Source organism: Nicotiana tabacum, chromosome 17 (genome assembly GCF_000715075.1).
Source record: "Nicotiana tabacum cultivar K326 chromosome 17, ASM71507v2, whole genome shotgun sequence".
Taxonomy (NCBI): Eukaryota; Viridiplantae; Streptophyta; class Magnoliopsida; order Solanales; family Solanaceae; genus Nicotiana; species Nicotiana tabacum.
In genome coordinates, this window is record NC_134096.1 from 63025250 (window position 1) to 63051472 (window position 26223).

The 26223-nt window shown below is 39.9% G+C and overlaps 2 protein-coding genes across 2 annotated transcripts; both read right to left on the reverse strand.

Annotated features, from left to right (window-relative positions):
* Positions 1–11451: 11451 nt before the first annotated feature.
* LOC142171896 (secreted RxLR effector protein 161-like) lies at positions 11452–12848 on the reverse strand. Its single transcript, XM_075235613.1, has 2 exons — positions 12514–12848; positions 11452–11785 (listed from the first exon to the last, which is right to left on the reverse strand). The coding sequence occupies exons 1-2, from the start codon at positions 12846–12848 to the stop codon at positions 11452–11454; spliced, it is 669 nt and encodes a 222-aa protein (XP_075091714.1).
* Positions 12849–25297: 12449 nt separating this feature from the next.
* Positions 25298–25816, reverse strand: LOC142171897 (uncharacterized). Its single transcript, XM_075235614.1, has one exon. It carries the CDS (start codon positions 25814–25816, stop codon positions 25298–25300), a length of 519 nt encoding a protein of 172 aa, XP_075091715.1.
* Between the last annotated feature and the right edge of the window lie 407 nt (positions 25817–26223).

The following is a 26223-nucleotide window of genomic DNA, read 5'->3' on the forward strand; positions in this document are numbered from 1 at the left end:
ATATAAATTTGTGACCAAATAAGGTAAGTAAATAAATTACATTAAAGTGTTAGGTGTGTACATAAATTAAATACGTAGATCAATAAGTAAATCTTTTATTTTTCTTTAAAATTTAAATTTTATGGTAACCATAAAGAATCATACTATATTATAAGTGTGAAACCACCAAATCTAAGGTAAAAGACAAATATATCCATCACAAATTGATAGACCATTTTGCCCATCATTCAAATGTTATTCTTGTTATGTTTTTTGTACAAAAATGTAACTATACATTCTAATAAGTGTTACCCCACTAAAAATGAATATTGTACAATAAATTTGAGCATTAACTACTATTATGAAATGTGTGTGTGATTATATACGGAGCATATAGTAAAGAGGATAACAAATATATTCCATTTAATAAGTAATTAAGCTTTGATATTATTGTACGGCAAATTAAAATATATTTCACGATAAATAACGGAAACTGATGCAACATAGTCTATTCTGTACCTATCATTAATGTAGTCTTTGAAGAAGTGTGCATTTTAAGAGTAAGTACCTTAAATAGTAAATGAAAAAGCTACTATTATTACTCTATAATCTTACAATTTATGTTGAATAAATGAGAATTACAAGGAGCAATGTCCTTTCATTGTTTCTCGGGTACTTTATTTTATTTTGAAAGTCAGTTGTCTAATCTAGAGAGCAAATGAAAAGACACTATTATAGTCTCATTATTTGTATTGAATTAGTGGAATTAAAAAGGGACATGGTCAAGTCCTCTATGTTCTTTTGTTTCTTTTGAAGTAGACGGTATGCTCTTTTCTGTTATTTAGTTTTTTTTTCCTTTCAAGTCCCAAATTTCTTCCTTAAATTTTATGTTATGTCGGTTTAGCCTTGAAAGTTTGTTTTAATTATCTTGATTTTTTTGTGAATTTTGTTGGTTTTGATGTACTATGTAAGTCGGACTTTAGGGGAAGCGAAAACTAGATACCCGCACTTGGAAAAATTAGCGCTTGCGCTGGTTAGCGCCTCTAGGAAATTACGACCATACTTTCAATGCCACCCCATAAGCGTATTAACCACCTGCCCACTTCGTAATATTTTGCATAGGCCCGAACTATCGGGCCGATTGGCCAAATGGGCCATCGAACTCAGCGGGTACGATATCGAATATCGACCTCGAACAACCATCAAGTCTCAAATTTTAGCAGACTTCGTGACCGATTTCACGCCGACTCTTGTACCCGAAGTCAAAAAAGAACTACTGTTAAAATCAAATTTATCAACGAGGTCATGGATCCTCTTTACGGATGGAGCTTCGAACGTAAAGGGATCCGGGCTAGGCATAGTTTTAAAATCTCCCAGGGGTAACATTATTAGGCAAGCTATTAAAACTATCAGGTTAACTAACAACGAGGCCGAGTATGAAGCCATAATTGCAGGTCTCGAGCTAGCTAGGAATCTGGGAGCGGAGGTCGTTGAGGCCAATTGCGACTCTTTGCTAGTGGTGAGTCAAGTAAACAAAACCTTCGAAGTCCGAGAAGGCAGAATGCAAAGGTATTTGGACAAACTGCTCGTCACTTTGAACCATTTCAAACAATGGAGTCTACGACATGTTCCACGAGAACATAATAACGAGGTCGATGCACTTGCTAATTTGGGATCATCGGTCGAGGTGAATGATTTGAACTCGGAAAACTGCCGTTCAACTTTCAAGATCTATAATCGAGGAAGGGCACGCTGAAATAAATTCTACTAGCTTAACCTGGGATTGGAGAAACAAGTATATTGAATACTTAAAAGACGGAAAGCTCCCTTCAGACCACAAAGAGTCCAGGACCCTTAGAACTAAAGCTGCTCGATTCACCTTGACTGCGGACGGAACGTTATATAGAAGAACATTCGATGGACCGATGGCAGTATGCATAGGTCCGGGAGATACCAATTACATCCTCCGGGAAGTACACGAGGGCACTTGTGGCAATCACTCCGGTGCCGACATGTTAGTTCGAAAAGTGATCAGAGCAAGGTATTATTGGATCGATATGGGCAAAGACACAAAAGAATTTGTTCGTAAATGCGATAAATGTCAAAGGTTTGCTCTGATGATCCATCAGCTCGGAGAACAACTTCACTCGGTCTTATCACCATGGCCATTCATGAAATGGGGAATGGACATCGTCGGCCCCCTGCCATCGACCCCAGGTAAAGCTAGATTTATTTTGTTTGTGACTGACTATTTTTCTAAATGGGTTGAAGCACAGGCGTTCGAGAAAGTAAGAGAAAAAAAGGTTATCGACTTTCTGTGGGATCATATCATATGCCGATTCGGAATACCATCCGAAATAGTATGTGATAATGGGAAGCAATTCATTGGCAGCAAAATCACAAAATTCTTCGAAGATCACAAAATAAGAAGGATACTAGCAACCCCATACCACCCTAGTGGAAACGGACAAGCCGAATCAACAAACAAAACTATTCTTCAAAATCTGAAAAAGAGATTGAACGACGCTAAGGGAAAATGGAGAGAAATCCTGCCCGTAGTCCTTTGGGTGTACCGAACAACATCGAAATCCAGTACAAGGGCGACCCCATTCTCCTTAGTATATGGCTCCGAAACATTGATACCAGTCGAAGTCGGAGAACCTAGCCCCAGGTTTCGATTCATGACGGAAGAATCAAATAACAAGGCAATGAACACCAGCCTTGAATTATTGGACGAAGGACGAGAAGCTGCCCTCATCCAGTTGGCCGCACAAAAGCAACGAATCGAAAGGTATTACAATCGAAGAACTAAACTTCGCCACTTCAAGCCAGGAGACTTGGTGTTAAGGAAAGTCACTATCAATACTCGGAATCCAAATGAAGGAAAACTAGGACCAAATTGGGAAGGACAGTACGAGGTGCTCGAGCACTTTGGGAAAGGATCGTACAAGCTCGGCATCATAAACAGCAAACAGTTATCAAGCAGTTGGAATGTATCACATCTAAAACGGTACTACTGCTAAGGTCCGACCTTATTTATTTGTCCCGTACAGAAGTTCGAACAAAGAACAGAAGCATCCTTTTACTCAAAAGCACGTGTTGCACTCCTTTTTCCTTAGACCGGCCTTTTCCCAAATAGGTTTTTTGCGGCAAGGTTTTTAATGAGGCAACCATCGATCGTGCTGCGCTGACAAAATAGTATCCGAGGCTTTCGACCCTTAGCCCGAACGGCCTCGAATACTGGGGGGCACCAGGCCCTCAAATACATCGAGTTCAGATGCAACAAAGTCTTCTCACAACAATAGAGAAAAAATTATAAGAGCCAAAATGGTCAAAATAAACCACGCTCATATTTGATTGCCCCAAAACATATGTACAATGGCTTGAGATTTATTATGTAACTAGAATTAACAATCACTCGAATCTTAAGCCTACGGGCTTCCACATTATCTCGAGTTTGAAATAATCACTCGAATATTAAGTCTACGAGCTACCACATAATCTTGAGTTCGAAAAAAAAAACACTCGAACATTAAGCCTACGGGCTACTCCTATATCATGTTTGATATACTCGGCTGGCCATTGAGCCTACGGGTTACTTCAACATCGAGTTCGAAATAATCACTCGAATATTAAGCCTACGGGCTTCCACATTATCTCGAGTTCGAAATAATCACTCGAATATTAAGCCTACGGGCTTCCACATTATCTCGAGTTCGAAATAATCACTCGAATATTAAATCTACGGGCTACCACATAATCTCGAGTTCAAAAAAAAATCGAACATTAAGCCTACGAGATACTCCTATATCATATTTGAAATACTCAGTCGACCGTTGAGCCTACGGGCTGCCAAGTTCGAACAAGGACCCAATTGAATTTGAAACATTGAAAAAGCTACGTTTACTCAGAGTTTACGTTAATATTCGAATCATCATCAACTCAACAAGCAAAATCAACCTTGTCATATATATACAAAATTGCTTACGTAATTAATTTACAGGTAATGAGAATTAGACTCTAAGCTTCTGGGTCGAGGTATTCCCCACCCTCGGACCCGCTTTTGCTACCATCATCGTTATCATCGTCATCATCAGAAGCCAAGGCTTTAACTTCCGCTTCAAGCTCTTTTGCCTTTCTTACCTCTTCGGTAAGATCGAAACCTCGAGCATGAATCTCCTCGAGGGTCTCCCTCCGAGATCTACACTTAACAAGTTCGGCAACCCAATGAGCTCGAGCATCGGCAATCTTCGCCGCTTCCCGGGCCTCCACCTGAGCGGCCTCAGCATCAGCTCGATATACAACGATAGACTTATCCGCCAAAACTTTCGACGACTCAACCTCCGCCATAGCCTCAGCAAGTCGTATCTCAAGCTCATCGATTTTCTTAGTCTGGGCCAACACCTTTTGCTTGAAGTTTCGAAGCTGAACGTCGGCTAATAGTAACTTTGTTAAGATGGTTTCTTTCTCCGCTGCCAAGCGGTCAATAGTCTCCTTCCACTGGTTGCAATCGGCTCGGATTTGATCGTCCTCCTCTCGAAGTAGCCCGATCTTCTCGATCTTTTGCTGCAACTAAGACAACGGATGGTTAACTTCCACAGTCGAGTTGAATCCATACTTTAACAGAACAAGGCTCACTTGTTGATCGAGCTCGACCCTTTCTTCACGGACCTTTGCCAAATCCGCTTGAAGATCCTTGATAGCCTCCTCCTTCTTGCTACAAAGAAGTCAAAGGTCATCCCTCTCACCTAAGACCTTCCGGAGTTCAGCCTCACACTGGCTAAGATCAACTCGAAACCTACCGATGGCCTGCACAGTTAGGAAATGTCATCAACACCAACAAAGCAAAAAAAAAAAGGGGATCACCAATATCGGAACCGCCAAGTATGGAAAAGAATCATTACTCGAGTAATAAAACGCTGAGCTTCCTCTAACAAAAAAGAGGCATCACCGATATCGGAACTTTCATCAACACCGGTAAAACAATCCTTAAAAGGATCCGCTGCACCTGAGCCAACACCAATATCGGGAGTCTTCAGCTCTCGAGCCTCCTTCAACGCCTCCTCATAAAAAGACGGAAGGGAAGGTGAATGACCCATTGCCATTGCCCCGAGAAAATCACTCAGAGTACTTCGATCGAGACCTAGGTCTTTGGAACCAACCACGATGGGCACGACCATCATCGGCTCAGTAGCTCTAATAACCTCGACTGCCTCCGCAGGTCGGACTACCAAAGCTGAGGAGCTATCTTCTTCTTCTTCTTCCTCCCTCAGTCGATGGACCGAGTCGATCGAAAGGGAAATGATTTTTCTCCTCACCGTTCGAGTTTTGGGCTTAGGGTCCTCCGGCCGAGAGGAAACCCTTCGTTTCTTTTCTTTCCCCAGTTCCAGGACTGGGCGCTTATTGCCTTCATCAACGCTCGAAGGCCGCAGAACGGCATCCCTAGTTACACCTATATACAAGAGAAAAATCAATAACGAAATGAACGCAGAATATACCTCGAGGGAAACAGGAACCGAACCTCACCATGATTCTTGGCCTCCCATCTACCTTTAGCCAAATCACGCCAAGCGCGCTCGGCATAGGATGAAGTCAAGGCTAACTTTCGAACCCAATCCTCGAGATCGGGCATAGCTTATGGCATTCAAGGTGCAGCTGAACATAAGAAAATAATATTAGCAAAGACGGAAAAAGACACGAAAAGCAAACACGGATCACTTACGGTCGAAGTTCCATTTTTCAGGAAACGACATCTTTTCCTCTGGGATAAGATCACGGGTCCTCACCCGAACATATCGACCCATCCAGCCTCAATCCTTATCTTCATCGATGCTCGACATCAAAGCCTTCGATGCCCGACGATATAGCCTAATAAGTCCACGATAAATCTGAGGTCGATATAATCGTATAAGGTGGCTCAGAGAAAAATCCAACCCTCCGGCTTTGATAGAGAATAAACGCAATAAGATGACTATACGCCATAAGGAAGGATGAATTTGGCCGAGGGTGACCTCATATCTTCTGCAGAAATCAAAAATCACGGGATCGACAGCTCCCAACATAAAAAGGTAGGTGTAAACACTCAGAAATCCCTCCACATACGTAGTGACGCTCTCATCGGAGGAGGGGATTTGTATCACAACCTCAGAACCCCAGCCGCAATCTTTCCTGACGGCCTCGAGGTTAACCTCCGCTATAGAGCACATATACATCGATACGTGCTCACACCGACCCGAAACGGATGAAGGATTCTCCACTTTAAAATCAGCTTTTAAAATACACGGGCCGGGAATATAATCTTGAACGGACGGCTCGGTTGGCGCCTTATCATCACACGGCCGTGAGGAAGAAGCTTTCTCCTTGTGAGGTATGATTTTTGAAATTTTCGCCATTAATACGAGAAGAAAAAGTCACAAAGAAAGGTGAAAGAGGGGACGGCACCGAAACTCTGGTACAAGCGGCACTAAAACGACGAAATAAGAGAAACTAATCAAAGAGAATTTGGGAAAAGAGGAAGCACAAAAGTGAAAAACATTGTATGTGAAAATCATTTATAAGGCATGGCTATTCATCTAGCGGTGGCCGACCACTGACTGACGCGCATTAAATGCCTCGATAAAACCAAATCAATGGGACAACTATCACGCACGTCATAGTCAAAGCCGGTAGAAACGTCATTATCGATTCGGTCGAACCTGGGAAATCATATCGTTCCTCGTCATCTCCTTTCTGAGAAATGAGGGGGCTATCTGTATATGGTTAAAACTGATCCTCGGTCGTGAAGATCGATCGAGGATAGCATTTCAATCGAGGGGTACCTTCATGGAGACCCCGAGCGAATTTCGAGATGGGAGCGTCGAGCTCGGGCATTCGAATCGACTGAGGATACATCGGTCGATACAGGTCCCGAACATCGATGCCCAAAAGTGATCACCTAGCTTGAAATCAAGGCCAAGGTTCCGATCCGGTACCGAGCTCGAGTCGGTATCGAGTTCACAGATAAAAGCTGTTACAACCGCACCAAAGGAGAGAATCTCTGCTGAAATTAAGGAGGAGACACACCATCATGGGTCCTCCACTAGTAATATTTATTCCATCATGTTGCTATAGATAAAGTAGCAATCCTTGGCTATAAAATCCAGGAGAGTTTGTAATAGAAGACACTTTTTCACTGGGATTAAGAATTCATTATGTTTATCTTTCTAAAGCTCACCTAATATCTTTGTTCATCATCTTCTATTTTGCACTACAAATACGTGCATTGTTATTTTCATATCAGAGGAATCTACTTGCCCTTAGAACTATACATAAATTTAAATTTATCCGATTTTTCGGGTAAACAACAGCAATTATAGAATATAAAGAAGACACAAATTTAACGTGGTTCGGTTAAAGTGACCTACGTCCACAAGCGGAGATGAGCAATTTACTGTAACAAGAAGAGTACAAAATTAGAGTAAACACTCTAATTAATCCCAAATACCCTAAGAGAATAACCTCACAAGATCACTCCAAAGAAAGGGTTCACACAAGTGCTTCCCAACACTTAACTCTCATACAAAACACTCTTAATAAAGGAAGAAATGAAGAAACAAGAATTGAAGACAAGTCTTGTTGGTGTGTCTAAAATGAACTAATGGCCTTCCCTTTTATAGGCAAAAAAGTCTTGACCTCTTAGGTGTAAAAGAAGGGATACAACTTGTGCAAATGATGTCCAACACACAATGCAATATTTTTGGGTCCCAAAGAATATTGCCAACAAAGTCTACACTTTGCAAATATGCTTATTCTTATGTGAGATGGGCTCCGTTTGACAAAATAATGGTCATATTGCAAATCTCCACCTTGGCCTAATTTTGGATGATATAGTAAATTTGCTCCACCTTCTCCGCAAAAGCCCCAATGGGCATATGTCAAAATTTAATGCCATCAAAATCAGACAAATTGTCTGATACCAAAACTGTAGTAGGACCTATAATAGTGGATCCCAATAAAGTATACAACGAACCAGATCTGTGTGCTTTCATGATCAAACGAGCACCTTGAAAAAGTTTCAGAACTCCACATTCACGAGTGAATTTGCACCCAAGGGATTCTAAAGTTCCTAGAGAGATGAGATTTTTCTTCAACTCGGGAACATATCTAACATCGGTGAGAGTTCTCACCACATCATCGTGCATTCTAACCCAAATTATACATTTGCCAATAACGTTACAAGTAACATTGTTACCCAATTGGACAACTCCACCTACAACTGAATCATATGTAGTAAACAAGTCCCTGCTATGACACATATGATATGAACAACCAGAATCTAAAATCCACTCATTGTCTAATCTGAAACTAGTTTCAGTTGCTAAAAATATAGTTCCCTTAATCTCATCAGTTGCTACACTAGCTTCGGCGGTGTCAGTATTTTTGTGCTAAGTTTTTCTTTCCTTATGCATTTCTTTATTTTTCTGCTTATAGCATTCAGAGATATTGTGACATTTCTTATGACAATAGAGACACTCTAAATTATTGTATCTAGAATTGGAGTCGGATTTGCCCATAACAAACAAGTCAACTTCCGCTTGAGTTCCACTAGCTTCCCTAGTAATATCACTATCTATCTGTTCTTTTGATTTTAAGATAGATTTAATATCCTTATAAGAGATATTATCCTTTGCATAAAGCATAGTATCTCTTATATGCTTAAAATATGGGGGTAGAGAACAAAACAGTAACACAGCGTGATCCTCATCTTTAATTTCAGCATCTATTTTACTCAAATCCATAAGAATGGAATCAAAGGTGTCAAGATGAGAGAGAATAGAGGTACCTTCACCCATACGAATTGTATAAAGCTTCTGCTTCAGGTAAAGTCTATTTTCTACCGCCCTCTTCATATATAAGGTTTTCAATTTTTCCCACATGCCTTTAGTTGTGGTTTCTACAGAAACTTCACGTAAAACCTCATTTGAGAGATTTAAAATGATACCTGCTTTTGCCTTTTTATCTATGATGGCAAACTCCTCGTCCGTCATTTTATCCGGCTTCTTCTCATTTCCTTGTAACGCCAAGTCTAAGTCATCCTGAATTAGGATAGCTTCCATCTTTAATTGCCATATTCTGAAGTTTGCACTTCGGTCAAATTTCTCAACATAGGTCTTTGTTAGAGTCATTTTGGCTATTGAAACTAACCCGGTTAGATCTGGCTCTGATACCAATTTGTTAGGATCGGGAACCCGGGTAGTGCGGAATATAGCCAAACAATGGTATAATGACAATAACAAAGACAATGGAAGTTGATAATAACGGCAATTAAAGAATATAAAGAAGACACAAATTTAACGTAGTTCGGTCAAAGTGACCTACGTCCACAAGCGGAGAGGAGCAATTTACTATAACAATAAGAGTACAAAAGAGAGTACAAAATTAGAGTAAACACTCTAATTAATCTCAAATACTCTAATAGAATAACCTCACAAGATCACTCCAAAGAAAGGGTTCACACAAGTGCTTCACAACACTTAATTCTCATACAAAACACTCTTAATAAAGGAGGAAATGAAGAAACAAGAATTGAAGACAAGTCTTGTTGGTGTGTCTAAAATGAACTAATGGCCTTCCCTTTTATAGGCAAAAAAATCTTGACCTCTTAGGTGTAAAAGAAGAGATACAACTTGTGCAAATGATGTCCAACACACAATGCAATATTTTTGGGTCCCAAAGAATATTGCCAACAAAGTCTACACTTTGCAAATATGCTTATGCTTATGAGATATGGACTCCATTTGACAAAATAATGGCCATATTACATATACTCATTAATTAGGTCATTCTAATATTATTTAAATTTAATGAATTCTCCACCCCCACCCCCACGGTATCCTTTGGTAGGGAGTGTTTTCGTCCTCACAGGAGGACTTCAGGCATGAATACGGATTTTTTGGACCTCAAAGGGGGAGTGGGAAACTAAAACAACAAAAATTAAAGGAAAATTCGAAAATGAGAATGGTGTTACAATTAAATGAGTAACTCAAAGAACATGTATTTTCAACATAAATGAATAGGTACTCATAGAACATCAAGAATATCCTGAAATCATTCATAATAGTTCGATAAATAATTTTTTGAAATTATTCACAACACTCCAATAAAATAGCATAATCGGACTTCAGAAAGAAAGAAAAAAGTAAGCCCAGACGAAAAAGAAATTTACTGTATTATTTTACCTTCATAAAGCTTTTGTAGTTAATCGTCTTTGAGACTAATATTTCATCCATGCTGAGAGATGAGACCCCAATCGTTTTACTAGCAGTGGCAAGACCACAAAGAAAAGGTTATTTATTAGGCCGTTGGGCAAATTAAGGTAATTATTTATTGTAAAATAAATTGGTGACTAAATAAGGTACGTAAATAAATTACATTAAAGTGTTAGGCGTGTACATAAATTAAATACGTAGAGCAATAAGTACATCTTTTATTTTTCATTATTTGGGACCTGGGAATTACTTTTGTCCAAAATTGAGTCACGTTGTATTTTATAGAGTACATAGTTTCATTCTTTTTTCTATTTTTGTTTAATTTAGCAACCCTGCTAATTTTATTGAACAAAATAAAATCAAAGAATATAGAAGCATAAGTGATGCATGTTAGCTTCAACAATAATCGCTAGCTTAATGTCATTGCTACTAGTACTATATACAAATTCTTCATCAATGTCCTATGCTCGTTGGGATATGACCAACATAACATTTGGTAATTCAAAACCATTAAAAAAAATTACCTTACTTATATGGATTATCCTTTTATTTGAGTAAAGTAATAATTATAATTCCTTCCATAGTACGGTTAGATATTTTATACTTAGGATAAGCTAATACATGTTGATTTTAGGGGTAATTGACAATGAAGAACCCTAACTGTTTGCTCTAAGAAGAAACGAGATGAAGACGGGAGAACCTTCTAGAGAGAGAATTCTTTTATTGGATTATGAATGAATGTACATTATTACAATGATAAAGGTTCCTATTTATACACAATTGTAATAACAATAATCTAACCTCCTAACTAACTCTAGTTGTACAACTGACAACTAATGTGTAATTATCCACTAACTACTTCCAGTGCTATTTACAAGTTTACCCATGCATACATGTATTATGTTACACCTATTTAATCACTCCCGCTGAAGCTAGGGGGTGCAAAAACGTTCAGCACTCCTAGCTTGCCAACTAGGTATTCATGTTGTATCCTTGCCAATCTTTTTGTGAGAATGCATGCTTCTTGATCTTTTGATCCCACATGTTGTGTCCTTATTAGTCCCTCTTGGATTTTTTGTCGGATAAAATGACAATCTATTTCTATGTGCTTTGTTCTTTCATGGAACACTGGATTAGCTGTAATTTGTAATACAACTCTACTGTCACTATACACTTCAACTGGTAATTCAACTTTTGTTCCCAACAATTTTAACAAAGTTGTCAATCAAACCACTTCTGAAATTGCACTGGCCATGCTTTTATATTCTTCTTCAACTGAACTTTTGGAAACTGTATTTTGCTTCTTTGATTTCCAAGAAACCAAAAATTCTCCATATTTGATTAAGAAGCCAGAAACTGATATCCTGGTATTGGGATATGATGCCCAATCTGCATCACAAAACACACTCAATCTGTTGGAACTTTTGATGCCCAGTAGAATTCTTAGCCCATGCTCTCTCTTAATGTATCTTACTACCCTTATAGTTGCATCCCAATGTGACTTTTTTGGTTGATGTAGGAACTGAATAAGAGTTTGCACTAAGAAAGCAATGTCTGGTCTGGTTAAAGTCATATATAGTAGTTTCCCTATTAGTCTCTGGTATTACGTTGTGTCTTCAAGCAGAGGATCATCAATGACCCCTGCTAACTTGTCTAGTTCTGAGACTTTCAACTTCATATTTGTCTCTAGAGGAGTCCAAGCTGGTCTTGCACTTCCAAGCCCCAGCTCTAAAATTATTTCAAGAGCATATTATTTTTGGTTGATCAATATTCCTTTGGTGGATCTACTAAACTCCATTACCAAAAAAACTTCAACTCTCCTATGTCTTTAATCTTGAATACCTAGTGTAGTGAAGTTTTGGTGCTTTCTATGAGATTCAAATTATTTACTGCCACTAGCATGTCGTCTACATAGACAAGGAACATAAATATATTTGTTCCTTCTTACCTAATGAATAGTGAATGATCTAAGCTGCTTTGATTAAAACTAGACTGTACTAAGGCTTCTGTCAATTTAAGATTATGTTGTCTACTTGCTTGCTTGAGTCCATAGAGGGATTTGACAAACCCGCACACTATGCCTGACTCCCCCTGGCTTGTAAATCCCTGGGGTAAGTCCATAGAGACCTCAACATGCAAATTTCCTTGCAATAAAGCATTGTAAACATCTAATTGATTGATAGCCCAACCATGTACATCTAATAAGGATAGAATAGTTTTGACAATAGTGATTTTGATCACTGGAGAGAATGTCTCATGAAAATCAAGGCCTTCTCTCTAGTTATACCCCTTGGCTACTAGCCTAGCCTTAAATCTCTCAACTTCACCATTAGGTTGAAGTTTCACCTTGTAGACCCATTTACAACCACTGAGCCTCTTTCCCTCTGGTAATTTAACTAACTCCCATGTATGGCTATCTTGTAAAGCTTGAATTTCTGTCTGCATAACTTCAACCCATCTTTGGTTTTTGGATGCCTCATGAAAACTCTGAGGTTCCATTATGGATGATAAAGCTCCCAGATAGGTCTTGTAGGAAGAGGATAGTTTTTCATAAGAGATGCAAGCTTCAATAGGATGTAGAACAACATTAGCAGAAGATTTGCTAGTTATGTAATATGTCATCTATATATGCTCTTTAGATTCTCTTTGGGACCTCCTTAATGGAACTGCTGCATTTGAGGAAGATGGAATGTCTGAAGCAGTGACAGTATGGGGAAGAGTATCAGCTGAACTAGTTGTACCAGCTGAAGGCAAAGAGCTCTGCATTGTAAAACTATCATACCCATTTTCTGTATTTGGTAATGAGTCAGGTGCATTCTCAGAAGTAGGATCCATAGAATTAGGATCCTTAGGCATAATAGAATCAGCTAAACCAGTATCAACAATCACACCATCAGGCATAATAGAGTCAATACCAGTAGGGGCATGATGTTGTAGATGTTGCACAGAGGTTTCATGAGTTGTATTGAAGGGGAAAACAACTTCTCTGAATAATACATCCCTATTTATAAAAAAAAATTGATTTTCTAAATCATATAACACATATCCTTTTGTGACAATGTAAAAGCCCATGGTGACTGCCTTGATTGCTCTACTTGCAAACTTGTCACCCCTTGGCAGCACACTGGCAAAACATAAACATCCTAGTGTTCTCAGATGAGTGATGTTAGGTTTCCTACCAAAAAACATCTCATATGGTGATTTTCCCTCAAGAGCTGGTGATGGAATCTATTGATAATATGAGCTACAGCTAAGACACAATGTCCCCAAAACATTAGAGGTATATGCCCTTGAAACCTAATTTCTCTGGCAACCTTAAGGAGATGTCGATGCTTCTTTTCTACCACTCCATTCTGCTGAGGGGTGTAGGTACAAGTTCTTTGATGTATGATCCCAAAGTGCTTAAACAAAACTTGCATCCCAATATTCACAAACTCACCTCTATTATCAAACTTCACTACTTTTATTGTTGCACTGAACTGATTAAGAACCATTCTGAAGAAATCCTTCAGAACAACTATAACATTATTATTGAATTTTAACAAAACAATCCAAGTCACACGTAAGAAATCATCCACAACAGTCAAAAAGAATTTATTGCCATCAAATGTTTGTGTGTTGTAAGGTCCCCATACATCTAAATGTAACAATTGAAAAGCCTTAGCTGATCTACTACTGTATAAGGTAAAATATGCTCTGACATGTGACCGTCCAAAAAAGGGACACGTGGAACCCAAGACGGGGGGATGGCCAAAGACCGAAAGTAACTGTTTCATTTGTCATCGGAAAGAATAATGCTCATAAAGATGTGATAAATGCTCTTTGCCCGGTAGCATTTAATAGAGAATATTCCATGGTATTAAGAGCAAATTACCCGTTATAGGGAATTTAAAATTTATGTTCACCGTTATATCTTTATCAATGCCCCTCATAATTGACACTAAAGAAGGGCACGATCCTAGGACCTCTTTCAAAGCTATAAATAGTGAGCTCAGTTGTCATTGTAAAGGACATAAATTTTCTGGCAAACTTATTCTATATTCTATACAAACCTCAATACAATCTTATCTTCTTACTTTTTGAATTCATTGTTATTGTACCCGAAAACCTTATTCTCGGAATTGTTGCTTCTCGTGTTTTGTCTATATCTTATGTCCAAGTATTGCATAATTATTTGATTATTTTATTATTTCAAGATCAAATTAATTCACTTATCTAGAAATAATGTATAAATTCAGCTATACCGTTTTACGGGTAAACAGTTTGGCATCCACCGTGGGACCTAGACAGCCGTATAATTAAATTGATCCTTGCATTTTTATTAACGTGTTTTGATTATTTTGTCTTAGAAAAGATCATAAGAAATGGAAGATAACACTATTAATGACATGCACAACCCCGAGATTCGAGGGGATCAACCTTGTTTCGAGGACTCAATTAGTGACACCCATAATTAAGGGAATGATGTTACACCGGTGCATGACAGTCAATACCCTTGACATGTTCGGGAGACCACTACCGATGACGCTGATGAGGAACATGTCGTTGATGCGGTAAGGGTCTTACAAGAGCAATAGGCGATCATTCTAGGCTACCTCACGTGATAGGATAAAATTATGATGGAGTTAAAGCAGGCATTGTCGGGAGCTTCAAATAATACAAACAGACGAGATTCGATTCCTCCTGGGGTTCCCACGAATCAAACAACGTGGAGGGCCGACAACAACACTCCTAGGGGTGAAATTAGCTCTAATGGGGTAGGAAGGATTGGATCCGGCCTCAACAACGAGAATGATCCTTTCAAGAATGAATTTTTACAGTTCGTGGGGGTAGTGAACGCATGCATGGACAAGATCCCGGGAGCGCCACCAGTGATGAAAGGTACGGACTCGATAAAGTATACACAATTGTCATACCAGCCACCAGAGTTAAAACCGAAGTGATTCAAAGTTCCTGAAGTGCCAAAGTATGACGAACTTCAGACCCCCAAGAGCATATTACCACCTACCTAACAACGATAAAGGGAAATGATTTAGCTCCTCACGAAATTGAATTTGTGCTGCTGAAAATATTTGGAGAAACCATCACTAGGGGAGCCTTGACGTGGTATTCACTATTACCCGAGCATTCCATAGACTCATTTGAAATGCTCGCGGATTCTTTCATCAAGGCTCATTCCGGGGCTAGAAAAGTACAGGCCCGAAAGGACGACATATTCAGGAATGCGCAAGGAGAGTCTGAGTTGCTACGAGAGTTTGTTACCCGATTCCAGAAGGAGAAGATGTTTCTCCCGGCTATCCTGGATGAATGGGTGGCTGAAGCATTCACCAAGGGATTGAATCCGAGGAGTTCAAACACTTTCCGGAAATTGAAGGAAAGCCTACTCGAGTTTTAAGAAATGACCTGGGCGGATGTCAACAATAGGTACAAATCAAATATAAGGATTGAAAATGATCAAGTTGGTTTTCCATCGTCGCCCAAAAGACGAGAAAAGAATAGAGAAAATCGAAGTATGATTATGACGCGGATAGACGGACTTCGAGGGGTCGATTTTTTCCCTACGAATGAACCAAAGGCCACATCAGAGGTTTCCAAATAGCGGACAAGTTCGCCGTTAACAGGAGGATTGATCGCGATCAGAACAATCGATCATTGCAGGATAAAGAAATGTCGGGATCACGGGATCCTTCTACCCCAAGCTATCGAAATACAAATCCAACGTCAGTATAATGGAGTTGGTATCGTCCATGAGAAACATCAAATATGCACGATTCCCAAAACCGATGAGATCTGATTCCCGTCGGAGGGATCCCAACTTATGGTGTGAATACCACAGAATGAATGGCCACCGGACATGGGACTGTCGACACCTCCGGGAAGAAGTGGCAACATTATAGAAGAATGGTCACCTCTGAGAATTCTTGACTGATTGAGCTAAGAGAAATTATGTTCGTAACCGAGACAACGAGGAACCCTCAAAAGCATGAGAAGATCCCCCACGCCAAACAATTAACATGATCTTCGGAGGGAATGAGATTAATGAGGTCACCTTTTCAGCAACAAAGAAAACAAAAGTATTAATAACATATAGCAAAAGGCTTCGCGAAGACGATATCACTTTTACGGAGGAGGACGCAGACGGATTGTTTCTACCACACAACGACGCACTGGTAATTTCTTTAAATATGCTGGATTTTAAGATTAAACGCGTTCTAGTGGATCCAGAGAGTTCAACTAATAGCATACAATGGAGAGTATTGGAGAAAGCTAAACTCATCGGAAGCATTATTCCGTCCACAAAGCTCCTCGCCGGATTCAACCTCGCACGTGTGACAACTTGGGGAAATTTTTTATTACTCATGAACGCTGAAAGAGCAATGAAAACAACTCTTTTCGAAGTAGTAGATGGTGTGATACAACATCATTCAGGGAAGGCAATGGTTGCACGAGATAAAAGTTGTACCATCAACATATCATCAATTGCTGAAGTTTTCAATGGCCGAAGGAATTAAGCAGATAAGGGTTGACCAACCGACGGTAAGGGAGATGAAGGTAATTTCGATCTCTAGTAGAAAAGGAAAGGAACATGTGGCATAGTAATTACAGGGACCGACACCTACTCCTGAACTAGATGAAATTAGCCAGGCGCCGGAATATTATCCGATGCACAGATATTTCCAAGATCCAGAAGACACTGATGCAACTAAGTCCACAGCGTAAGAATTATAGCAAGTGGCATTGTTAGAAGAATTCCTAGAATGGAGATTCCACTTGGGGACATGACTACACCCAGAACTCAAGTCTGACTTCATTAAATTACTTAAATCTAACGCCGATTATTTTGCATGGTCATATGAAGATATGGCAGGTATCCCGACAGAGGTAGCCGTACACAAGTTAAGCTTAGATCCCAATGTACCTCTGGTAAGACAAAAGTAGTGCCTGATTTCAGAAGCCATGAATAAACAAAGAAGAGGTAACCCGCTTATTTAATATCGATTCGATCTGAGAGGTAAGATATCCAGACTGGATAACTAATGTAAAGTAGTTCCTAAGAAAAACAATAAGTTTCGCATGTGTGTAGATTATAAAGATCTTAACAAGGCGTGCCCGAAAGACTCGTTCCCACTGCCAAACATCGATCGAATGATTAATTCCACGGCCGGGCACGAGTTAATGAGTTTCCTCGATGCTTATTCCGGGTACAACAAAATTAAGATGAACCCGGAGGATCAGGAAAAGACTTTGTTTATAACAAATTTCGATATATATTGTTACAATGTGATGCCATTCGAGTTGAAAAACGCTGAAGCCACTTATAAACGGCTCGTGAACAAGATGTTTGAAAATTAAATTGGAAAAACTATGGAAGTTTATATAGAAGATATCCCGGACCAACTATCAAACGTGAAGGAAGTCCAAAGGCTTACGGGGAGAATGATAGCTTTGACCATGTTCATTTCCCGGTCATCAGAAAAGTGTTATCATTTCTTCGCACTACTCAAAAAGAAAAATAATTTCGAATGGACCCCGGAATGCCAGTAGCCTTTAAGGGATTTAAAGAAGTACTTGTCAAGCCCTCCATCGCATTCAAAACCAAAAGAAGGTGAAACGTTACTGGTTTATCTCGCGGTCTCGAAAGTTGTGGTAAGTGCGATTTTAGTTTGAGAGGACGAAGGTACGCAAGCTCCCATTTATTATGTTAGAAAAATTTTAACGGGAGCAGAAATTCGCTACCCACATTTGAAAAAAATGGCCTTAGCTCTCATAGTCGCCGCTCGGAAGCTGAGGCCCTACTTCCAATGCCACCCGATAGTCGTGGTGTCTACTTTTCCTTTACGGAACATCCTCCACAAACCCGAGCTCTCGGGTATATTGGCCAAATGGGCCGTCGAAATGAGTGAATTCGACATAGATTAAAAACCAAGGACTGCAATTAAGTCGCAAGTCTTGGCTGACTTCGTGGCCGATTTCAATTCGGGATTATTGCCTTTGGCAGCCAAGGAAGAAGTAATAGTGTCGGAATCAACATCGGAGGTTTGGACCTTATTTAAAGACGAAGGTTACAACGCAAAAGGGTCCGGGCTCGGTATAGTCTTAATCACGCCTTAGGGGGAAACCCTAAGGCAAGACATCGGGAATGTCCATTTAACTAACAGTGAAGCAGAGTATGAAGCTTTGATTGCAGGGCTCTAATTGGCCTGAGGACTTGACTCCGAGGTCATCGAAATAAATGCGACTCACAGCTATTAGTAAATCAGGTCTACTGGATGTCAATTACTCATATCCCAAGGGAAGAAAACATAAAAGTAGATGCATTGGCAAATCTATGATCATTAACAGAAATAAAGGGATCAGAGTCCAGGACGGTAGTATAACTAATGAACTCAGTCCTGGATACAGATGGTTACTACAAGGTAAATTCAACTAATCTGGTCTAGGACTGGTGGAATGAAATTATCGATTATCTCGAACATGGGAAGCTACCAGAAGACACCAAAATATCCCGGGCGCTATATATCTTCAAGGGAGGCCAATTGTATAGAAAATATTTTCAAGGCCCGCTAGCCCCACGCTTAGGGGAATTCAAAGCTAACTATGTCATAAGAGAGGTTCACAAAGGGATATGCGGCAAACACTCGGGCGCAGATTCCTTTGGTGCTGAAATTAGTTCGGGTAGGATATTACTAGCCCCGCATGGAACAAGACGCCAAAGACTTCATACGAAAATGTGATAAGTGTCAACGCTAATCACCACTGGTGCATCAACCGGTAGAACCCTTACATTTGGTTCTATCTCTGTGGCATGAAATGGGGGATGGACATCGTCACACCACTTCCACCGAATCCCGAGATTTCTTTTAAATTTGACTGACTATTTTTCTAAGTGGGTGGAAGCATGGCCTTATAAGAAGATCGGAGAACGCGAAGTGGTGGATTTCTTGTGGGAAAATATAATTTTGCAGGTTCGGAATACCAAAAGAGATAGAATGCCACAATGGGCCACAATTTATCGGCGCAAAAATTACAAAGTTCCTCTAAGATTTAAAAATAAAGAGGATCACATCTTCACTCTATCATCCGAGCTCAAACGGTCAAGCGCAATCGATGAACAAAGTGATTATTCAAAACCTCAAGAAAAGGTTGGAAATGGCTAAGGGTAACTGGCCCGAGGAATTACCCGGATTTCTATGGTCATACCGAACTACGGCTAAGTCGAGCACAGGGGAAACACATTTTCCCTCATGTATGGTGCAGAAGATTTAATCCCGGTCTGAAGTAGGGGAACCCACCTTGAGATATTTCCAGGCAGATAAGGAATCGAACAACGAAGCAATGTTAGTCAACTTGGAACTACTCAACAAACGCAGGGACTTGGCACATGTAATAATGGTAGCTCAAAATCAAACCATGGAGTGGTATTATAATCGAAGAACCAACCTCCATTATTTCAAAGTAGGAGACTTGGTTCTAAGGAAAGTAACTCAAAACACTCGGGAGCTCAACGCAGGGAAGCTAGGTCCAATGTGGGAAGGCCCCTACCGGGTTTCAGCTATCACCGGAAAAGGTTCATACAAGTTGGAAAACCAAAATGGAGAAAAGTTGCCCAATAATTGGAACGTGGCACACCTCAAAAGATATTATTGCTTATGAACATTATTCAATCAGAAAGTATGTGCTGCACTCTTTTTCCCTTCGTTCAGCTTTTGTCCCAATTGGGTTTTTCTGGAAACTTTTTTAACATGGCAGCAATAGAAAGCATACTACGAAGACAACAACAATAAGACCTTTAATAGTAAGGCACACAAGAAAAGATCCACTCGGGGATGGTTAGATAATTTTTTGCTCTATACCACCGGGAAGTTAAGTTTGCTATTGAGCAAAGGTTACCTGATCATTCACGAGTACAAACCACTAGAGGATTATCTAACAATGCATTAGTGGAATCTTCGAAGATACGAGACTTCCAGTGTTCCAATTCACACTCTTCGCATTCGAACACTCGGGGGAATGATATGAGGATGATGATATGAGGATACAACTACAGTGACTGCCACGTCGACCAGGAAATAAAAAACCGGAAATATAATTATATTATCGAAACCGGGGAATACGTGGCCAGCCCCGTAGAAACAAGTTGTACAAGTTAGCCACAAGTAATGGCAATTTCTTTTCAGCATAAAAAATGCTTATGTATTTTTTGAAATTAGAAGGAATAAATGAAATCCTTTTGTTTTTATCTTGTTTCTTGTCTGAACGATGAATTAACTTTGTCATTTGAAAGTTAAACAAGTACTTCAAATGCTAGTGTCGTAATGAACATGAAACGTCCTCTTCAAGAGCACCGTAAACATAAGAGGGACCTCTCTTATAAAAACTCTCACGTTAAAGGGTTGGTTTCGAAAGAATTTATGCCCAGAATAAAAAATGCCTTCGGGGAAAGATACACCCGAAGCCGTATATGAAAGGACGCAAAAATTAAACTTGAGGGTTACCTCGGCAGAAAGGTTTTCCCGGACGGGCCTAGCATATTTGAGGCTAATATCAAGGTCGCGGACAGTTGAACTAAAAAGCCTATTATGCTTGATAGTTTTCCTGTACTTCTCATCCAACTGGGAATGTTTTGCCCATGTAGAAGCAAACTCTTCAATTTTGGTGTTCAAGGCTGCCTCTAAGTTGATCACTCTTTCAGCGGAGGCAACTTCGCGTTCGGTTGTAGCAAGAACGACGTTATGGACTTCAACCCATTTAGCCCTGGCTTCGTCAAATCTAACCCTCAGCTGGCCAATTTCTTGGCTAAGGGTTACTATTTCTTGCTCACTTTGTCGCAAACGATCTTCCAATAGAACAACCTCAGTAGCTTTACCTTCCAGGTCTGAAAGGTGAGAGACATGTTGCTCCCGCTCTGCCAAAAGTTGATCCCGTGCGGAGGTAATCTCTTCCTTTTCACGAATCAACCTATGAACTCCCTCGGAAGCAAGAAAGTTGTCCTACAAAGTTAGAAGGGTAAAATTCAGGATATATTCACACCCAAAATAGAAGAAGTAATAAAGGTAGAAAGGAACGTACTGATGTGGCGCTGTACAGGGCGTTGTTCAACAAACACTCTCCCAAGAGTGCCTAAATGTTTTCCCAGTCTTTATCTGAAGCCAAAGGTTTCAGATAATTAGCAAGATCCACCGGCCGAGATAGCAAGTTGCATCCGGTAGAGTCTGAAAGAGTAACATTCCTCCTCCTTTGTGGATCTTCAAAAGGGGCAGCATAATTTTGCCCCAAATTCCCATGAACTGGGGACTGTGGAAGAGGAACACCTACTTCATGGTCAGGTGCGGCTGGTGGAGATGATGTAGAAATTGGTAGTGAAAGAGTGGATGAAGATGGAAATGATGTAGCAGTTGCTGGTGTTGGCGAAGATGGAGATGAAGTTGATGGAGTTGAAGAATGAGAAGCAGTTGCATCAAATGCAATGCTGGTTGTTGGATGCTCGCCAACCAAAGATGGGAGGGGTCTGGTACTCAACCCCGCAGTATCGCGCATAACAATTAGGACCCTAAAATGGGAGTTGACATTATCTACCAAATCAAACTCTCCCCAAAGTGTCGAGGCATCGTCCTCGGTTGGTGTAACTCTCTCAACAGGTCGAGCATTATGTTGAGATGATGAGGATCGTCGTCTTCTATGTAGAGAAGCTCCCTCATCACTAGCTTCTTCATCATCGTCGATCGTCACAGTGTCTATGATCAGCCCAAAATGAGGGTCAGTCACTATCGCTATCAGAGATGACTCAGGGACATCGGTTCTCGCCCTCTTATTCTTTTCCCCGCTGCAGAAGAGCGTTTTCTCTTTAATTGTTTGTCTTCCAGGTGGGGACTCCGTAAATAAACATATTCTCTCGAAGCACGCCCAGAGCCACGTGTTTGAGTAAGCGCCTCCTGAAGCAGCCTCGCTGCATCAGCGGGATTAGCTAAGACATCATCTTCAGGAACATCAACAGAGCCCGCGGGTAGACCTAATTTCATAGACAGGTTAGAAGGGATCAATCAAGTTCTTCACATAAAAAATTGAAACAAGGTGAGTTTGAGTTACCATGATTCTTGGCCTTCCACCCATATTAAGGGGCCAGTTCTTTCCACAAGCGAGTCTCGGACGTCGTAACGTCCAAGATCTTTTGTACCCACCGGTCCAAACCTTCAATTACCGGTGGGATCCATCAAGTTGCTAAAACAAACTAAGGATGGAGGATCAATACTGCTATAGAAAAATATTTAGTAAAAGAAAATACTAAACAAAGAGCTTACGAGTGTGATTCCAAGCGGTCGGAAAGGATGGAGCCATTACCGGAATGATGTCATTGGTAGCATCTGCAAAGAACCGTTCCATCCACCCACGGTCGTTGTCATCATTCATTCTAGATAATGGAGCATGGTGGCCACTCTTGCATAGGTTTATCATTCTCCCGCGGAAGATTTTGGGAGAATAGAGATTCATCATATGAGCTAAGGTTATCTCCTCTCCAGTTTCCTGGTATAAACACTGAAGGAAAGCAACCGTCCTCCGCATAGAAGGACTTACTTGTGCCAAACACACTTGATAGAGGAGGCAAAACTCCGAAATCATGGAGTCAAACTCTCCGCTCAAAGAGAACGCACCCAAAGTAAAGAGATACGTGTAAAAATATGTAAAACTCTCCTTGGGTAGGGTGACTCGCTCCGATAGATCAGGAGCAATAATTTCCAAGTCATGGCATCGGCAGTCTTCCTTCACAGCAGGAATGCTAGAAAGATGTATGGAAGAAGGATACCTACTGACGGCCCATGTAATAGAGTTAGAAGTAAGGAATTTCTATTCGAAGTATTTTGTGATAATAAGACTTCTAGGGATGATGGAGCCCACTATTGGAGGAGCAGAGTCCTTGGCCTTATTCTTGCTTTTTGAAAAATTGGTACGCTTTGAGGAATAAGACATTGTATGGAAGAAGGAGAAGGTTTTTTGTTTGAAGAGAATTAGAGAAAAGATGAAGAGCATGATGCAAGTTAGATAAAGGAAGCTCGAAATATTATGATGTATAAGGGAGGAAATTGATACGTATAAGTAAAGGTTTTGGCAGCTAAATTCATGGCCATGATTACCTCGATAATCCGCAAAAGTTGTGCTGAATCTTGGGATGGCGCGTGTTTGGGGCATTAAATGCGGAGAGACGTGCGTCTAATCAACCGTCAGAAGCATTCAAAGGGAATTAATGTAATTCCTGCCAAAAGAATATTTCTACCAACTTCCCGGTAACACAAAGTTATGTCACCGGAAAGCAGGGAGACTATCTGTATAGGGTAAAATATGTATGACACGTGGCCGTCCAAAAAATAGATACATGAAACCCAAGACTAGAGGATGGCCAAAGACCAAAGGCAACTGTTTAGTTTGTCACTGGAAAGAATAACGCTCATAAAAATGTGATAAATGCACTTCACTCGATAGCATTTTATAGAGAATATTCCATGGCATTAAGAGCAATTACCCGTTACAGAAAATTTGGCATTTATGTTCATCGTTATATCTTCATCAATGCCCCTCATAATTGACATTAAAGAATGGTATGATCCTAGGACCTCCTTCATAGCTATAAATAGTGAGCTCAGTTGTCATGTAAATGACATAAATTTTTTGGAAAACTTACGCTATATTCTATACAAAGATCAATACAATCTTATCTTCTTACTTTTTGATTTCGTTGTTGTTGTGCCCGGAAACCATGTCCTCGTAATTGTTGCTTCTGTTGTTTTGTCTATATCCTAAGGCTAAGTATTGCATAATTCTTCGATTATTTTATTATTTCAGGATCAAATTAATTCGCTTATCTAGAAACCACGTATAAATTCAATTGTACCATTTTACGAGTAAACAATTACTACTGGAAGGAAAGCACAACCTTTGATGTCTTGCTAGTGGACACACTTCACATTTATTTATTACGGATTTACAATCTTCTAAACTAGAAGCTAGCAGTTCTCTCATAGAACCTACTGAGGCATAAGTAGCCTTTTGTGCCAGGTGAGGACATCATCCTTCACTGCTTGTGCATTGAGTCCCTTTGCTACCATATTTCCTTCAGTTCCAATCCTAGTATGGGCTTGTGAGACCAGTAGGTAAAGTCCATCCTTCTCCCTACAAATCCCCTTCGCATGCCCACTGAAGAGGTCCTGGAACAAGCAAAAGTCAGGGTAGAAAGCCACTAAGCATTTAAGATCTCTAGTCACCTTGGAAGCTGACAAGATATTATGATGAAAATCTGGAATAAACAGGACATTTTTTACTTCTCATATATTTATGATCTTACAATTACCAATATGTGAAACATGTTCTACTTCTCCATTTGGTAAATGCACCCATTTACTACTTTTTGAATTTATTGCTTTAATGTCACTCAACATCCCTAAGTGTGCCACTATGTGGTTGGTCGCCTCTGTGTCCACTATCTATTGTTGCTTTGCTATACTATCCAGAAATGAGTAAGCAATGCCTGCCATATTAGCCATGTTCTCTTGTGTTGGTTTTTTGTTGATGTTGAGGTTCAGCAGGTTCATGATTTGATCATATTGCTCAGGAGTTGTGGTGCCCTTTTAACAAACATCTCCAATCCAGCACTTTGTGTCAAACACATCAAGTATCCTAGAATTCCCATCAGCCATATTTGGGTGTACATTCTCGACACAAGCATTATATGCAGAATTCACATTTCCTCTTTTTTTTTCCTTTGAAACCTGAGGGATATCCAATGATTTTGTAACAGTCATCTTTAGTGTGTCCTTTCATCTTGCTGAACTCACATTGAACATTACAATTTTTCTTAGTCCTTTGATAACTCTCGTTGTTGTCTCACTTACCAACTAATAGTCAGTAGACTCATTTGCATAACCATTTATAGAAGAACATGTTACTGATCTCTGACTTTCTTGTTCAATTAGCATAGAATATGCCTTGTTGATATTTGGTGTGGGACTAGTCATCAAAATTTGGCTCCTTGCTTGTTCATAGTTCTCATTCAGCCCCATGAGAAACTGTAGAACCTTCTGTTATCGCATAATCTCAATAATATCCTTAGACCTAGCACAGTCACATGGCGGCGGAACCATACTGTCAAATCCATCCCAGAGATTGCGAAATTTTGAAAAATAAATTGAAACACTATCAGTTCCTTGACTGACTGTTTCAATCGCCTTATGCAATTGATACACTCCTGGCGTATTCACTTTATCAAACCGTTCTCTTAAATCTTCCCAGATTGTTCTAGCATTTTTTGCATATAGTATTCCTATCACCAATTCTCTTGACACCGAGCTCATAATCCATCCTAGAACAATGGAGTTACATCGATCCCATTGATGACCTAGTTCCTTATCAAAATCCTCCTTCTTTAGAGTCTCGTCGACTAACCCTAGCTTATTCTTCCCGAGAAGCTGGATTTCCATTGCCCGACTCCAAGTGGAGTAATTCTCTGAACTAGTCAACTGTATCGATATAATCAGAGCTCCGGTAGTGTCCGATGGGTGAAGAAACAACAGATGATTGTGATCGAGATCTGGTTTTGCCATTGTCAAACTTTGGAACTGTAATTCTCCAACAATTTGAGCTTGAAACAAATGCAAAATTGGATAGGATCAACAAATTTGACTCACAATTGCGGTCAATTGCTCTAATACCATCTTGATTTTAGGGGCAATTGACAATGAAGAACCCTAACTGTTTGCTCTGAGAAGAAATGAGATGAAGACGAGAGAACCTTCTAGAGAGAATTCTTTTTATTGAATTATGAATGAATGTACAGTATTACAATGATAAAGGTTCCTATTTATACACAATTGTAATAACAATAATCTAACCCCCCAACTAACTCTACGTGTACAACTGGCGGCTAATGTGTAATTATCCACTAACTACTTTCAGTGTTATTTACAAGTTTACCCTTGCATACATGTATTATATTACACCTATTTAATCA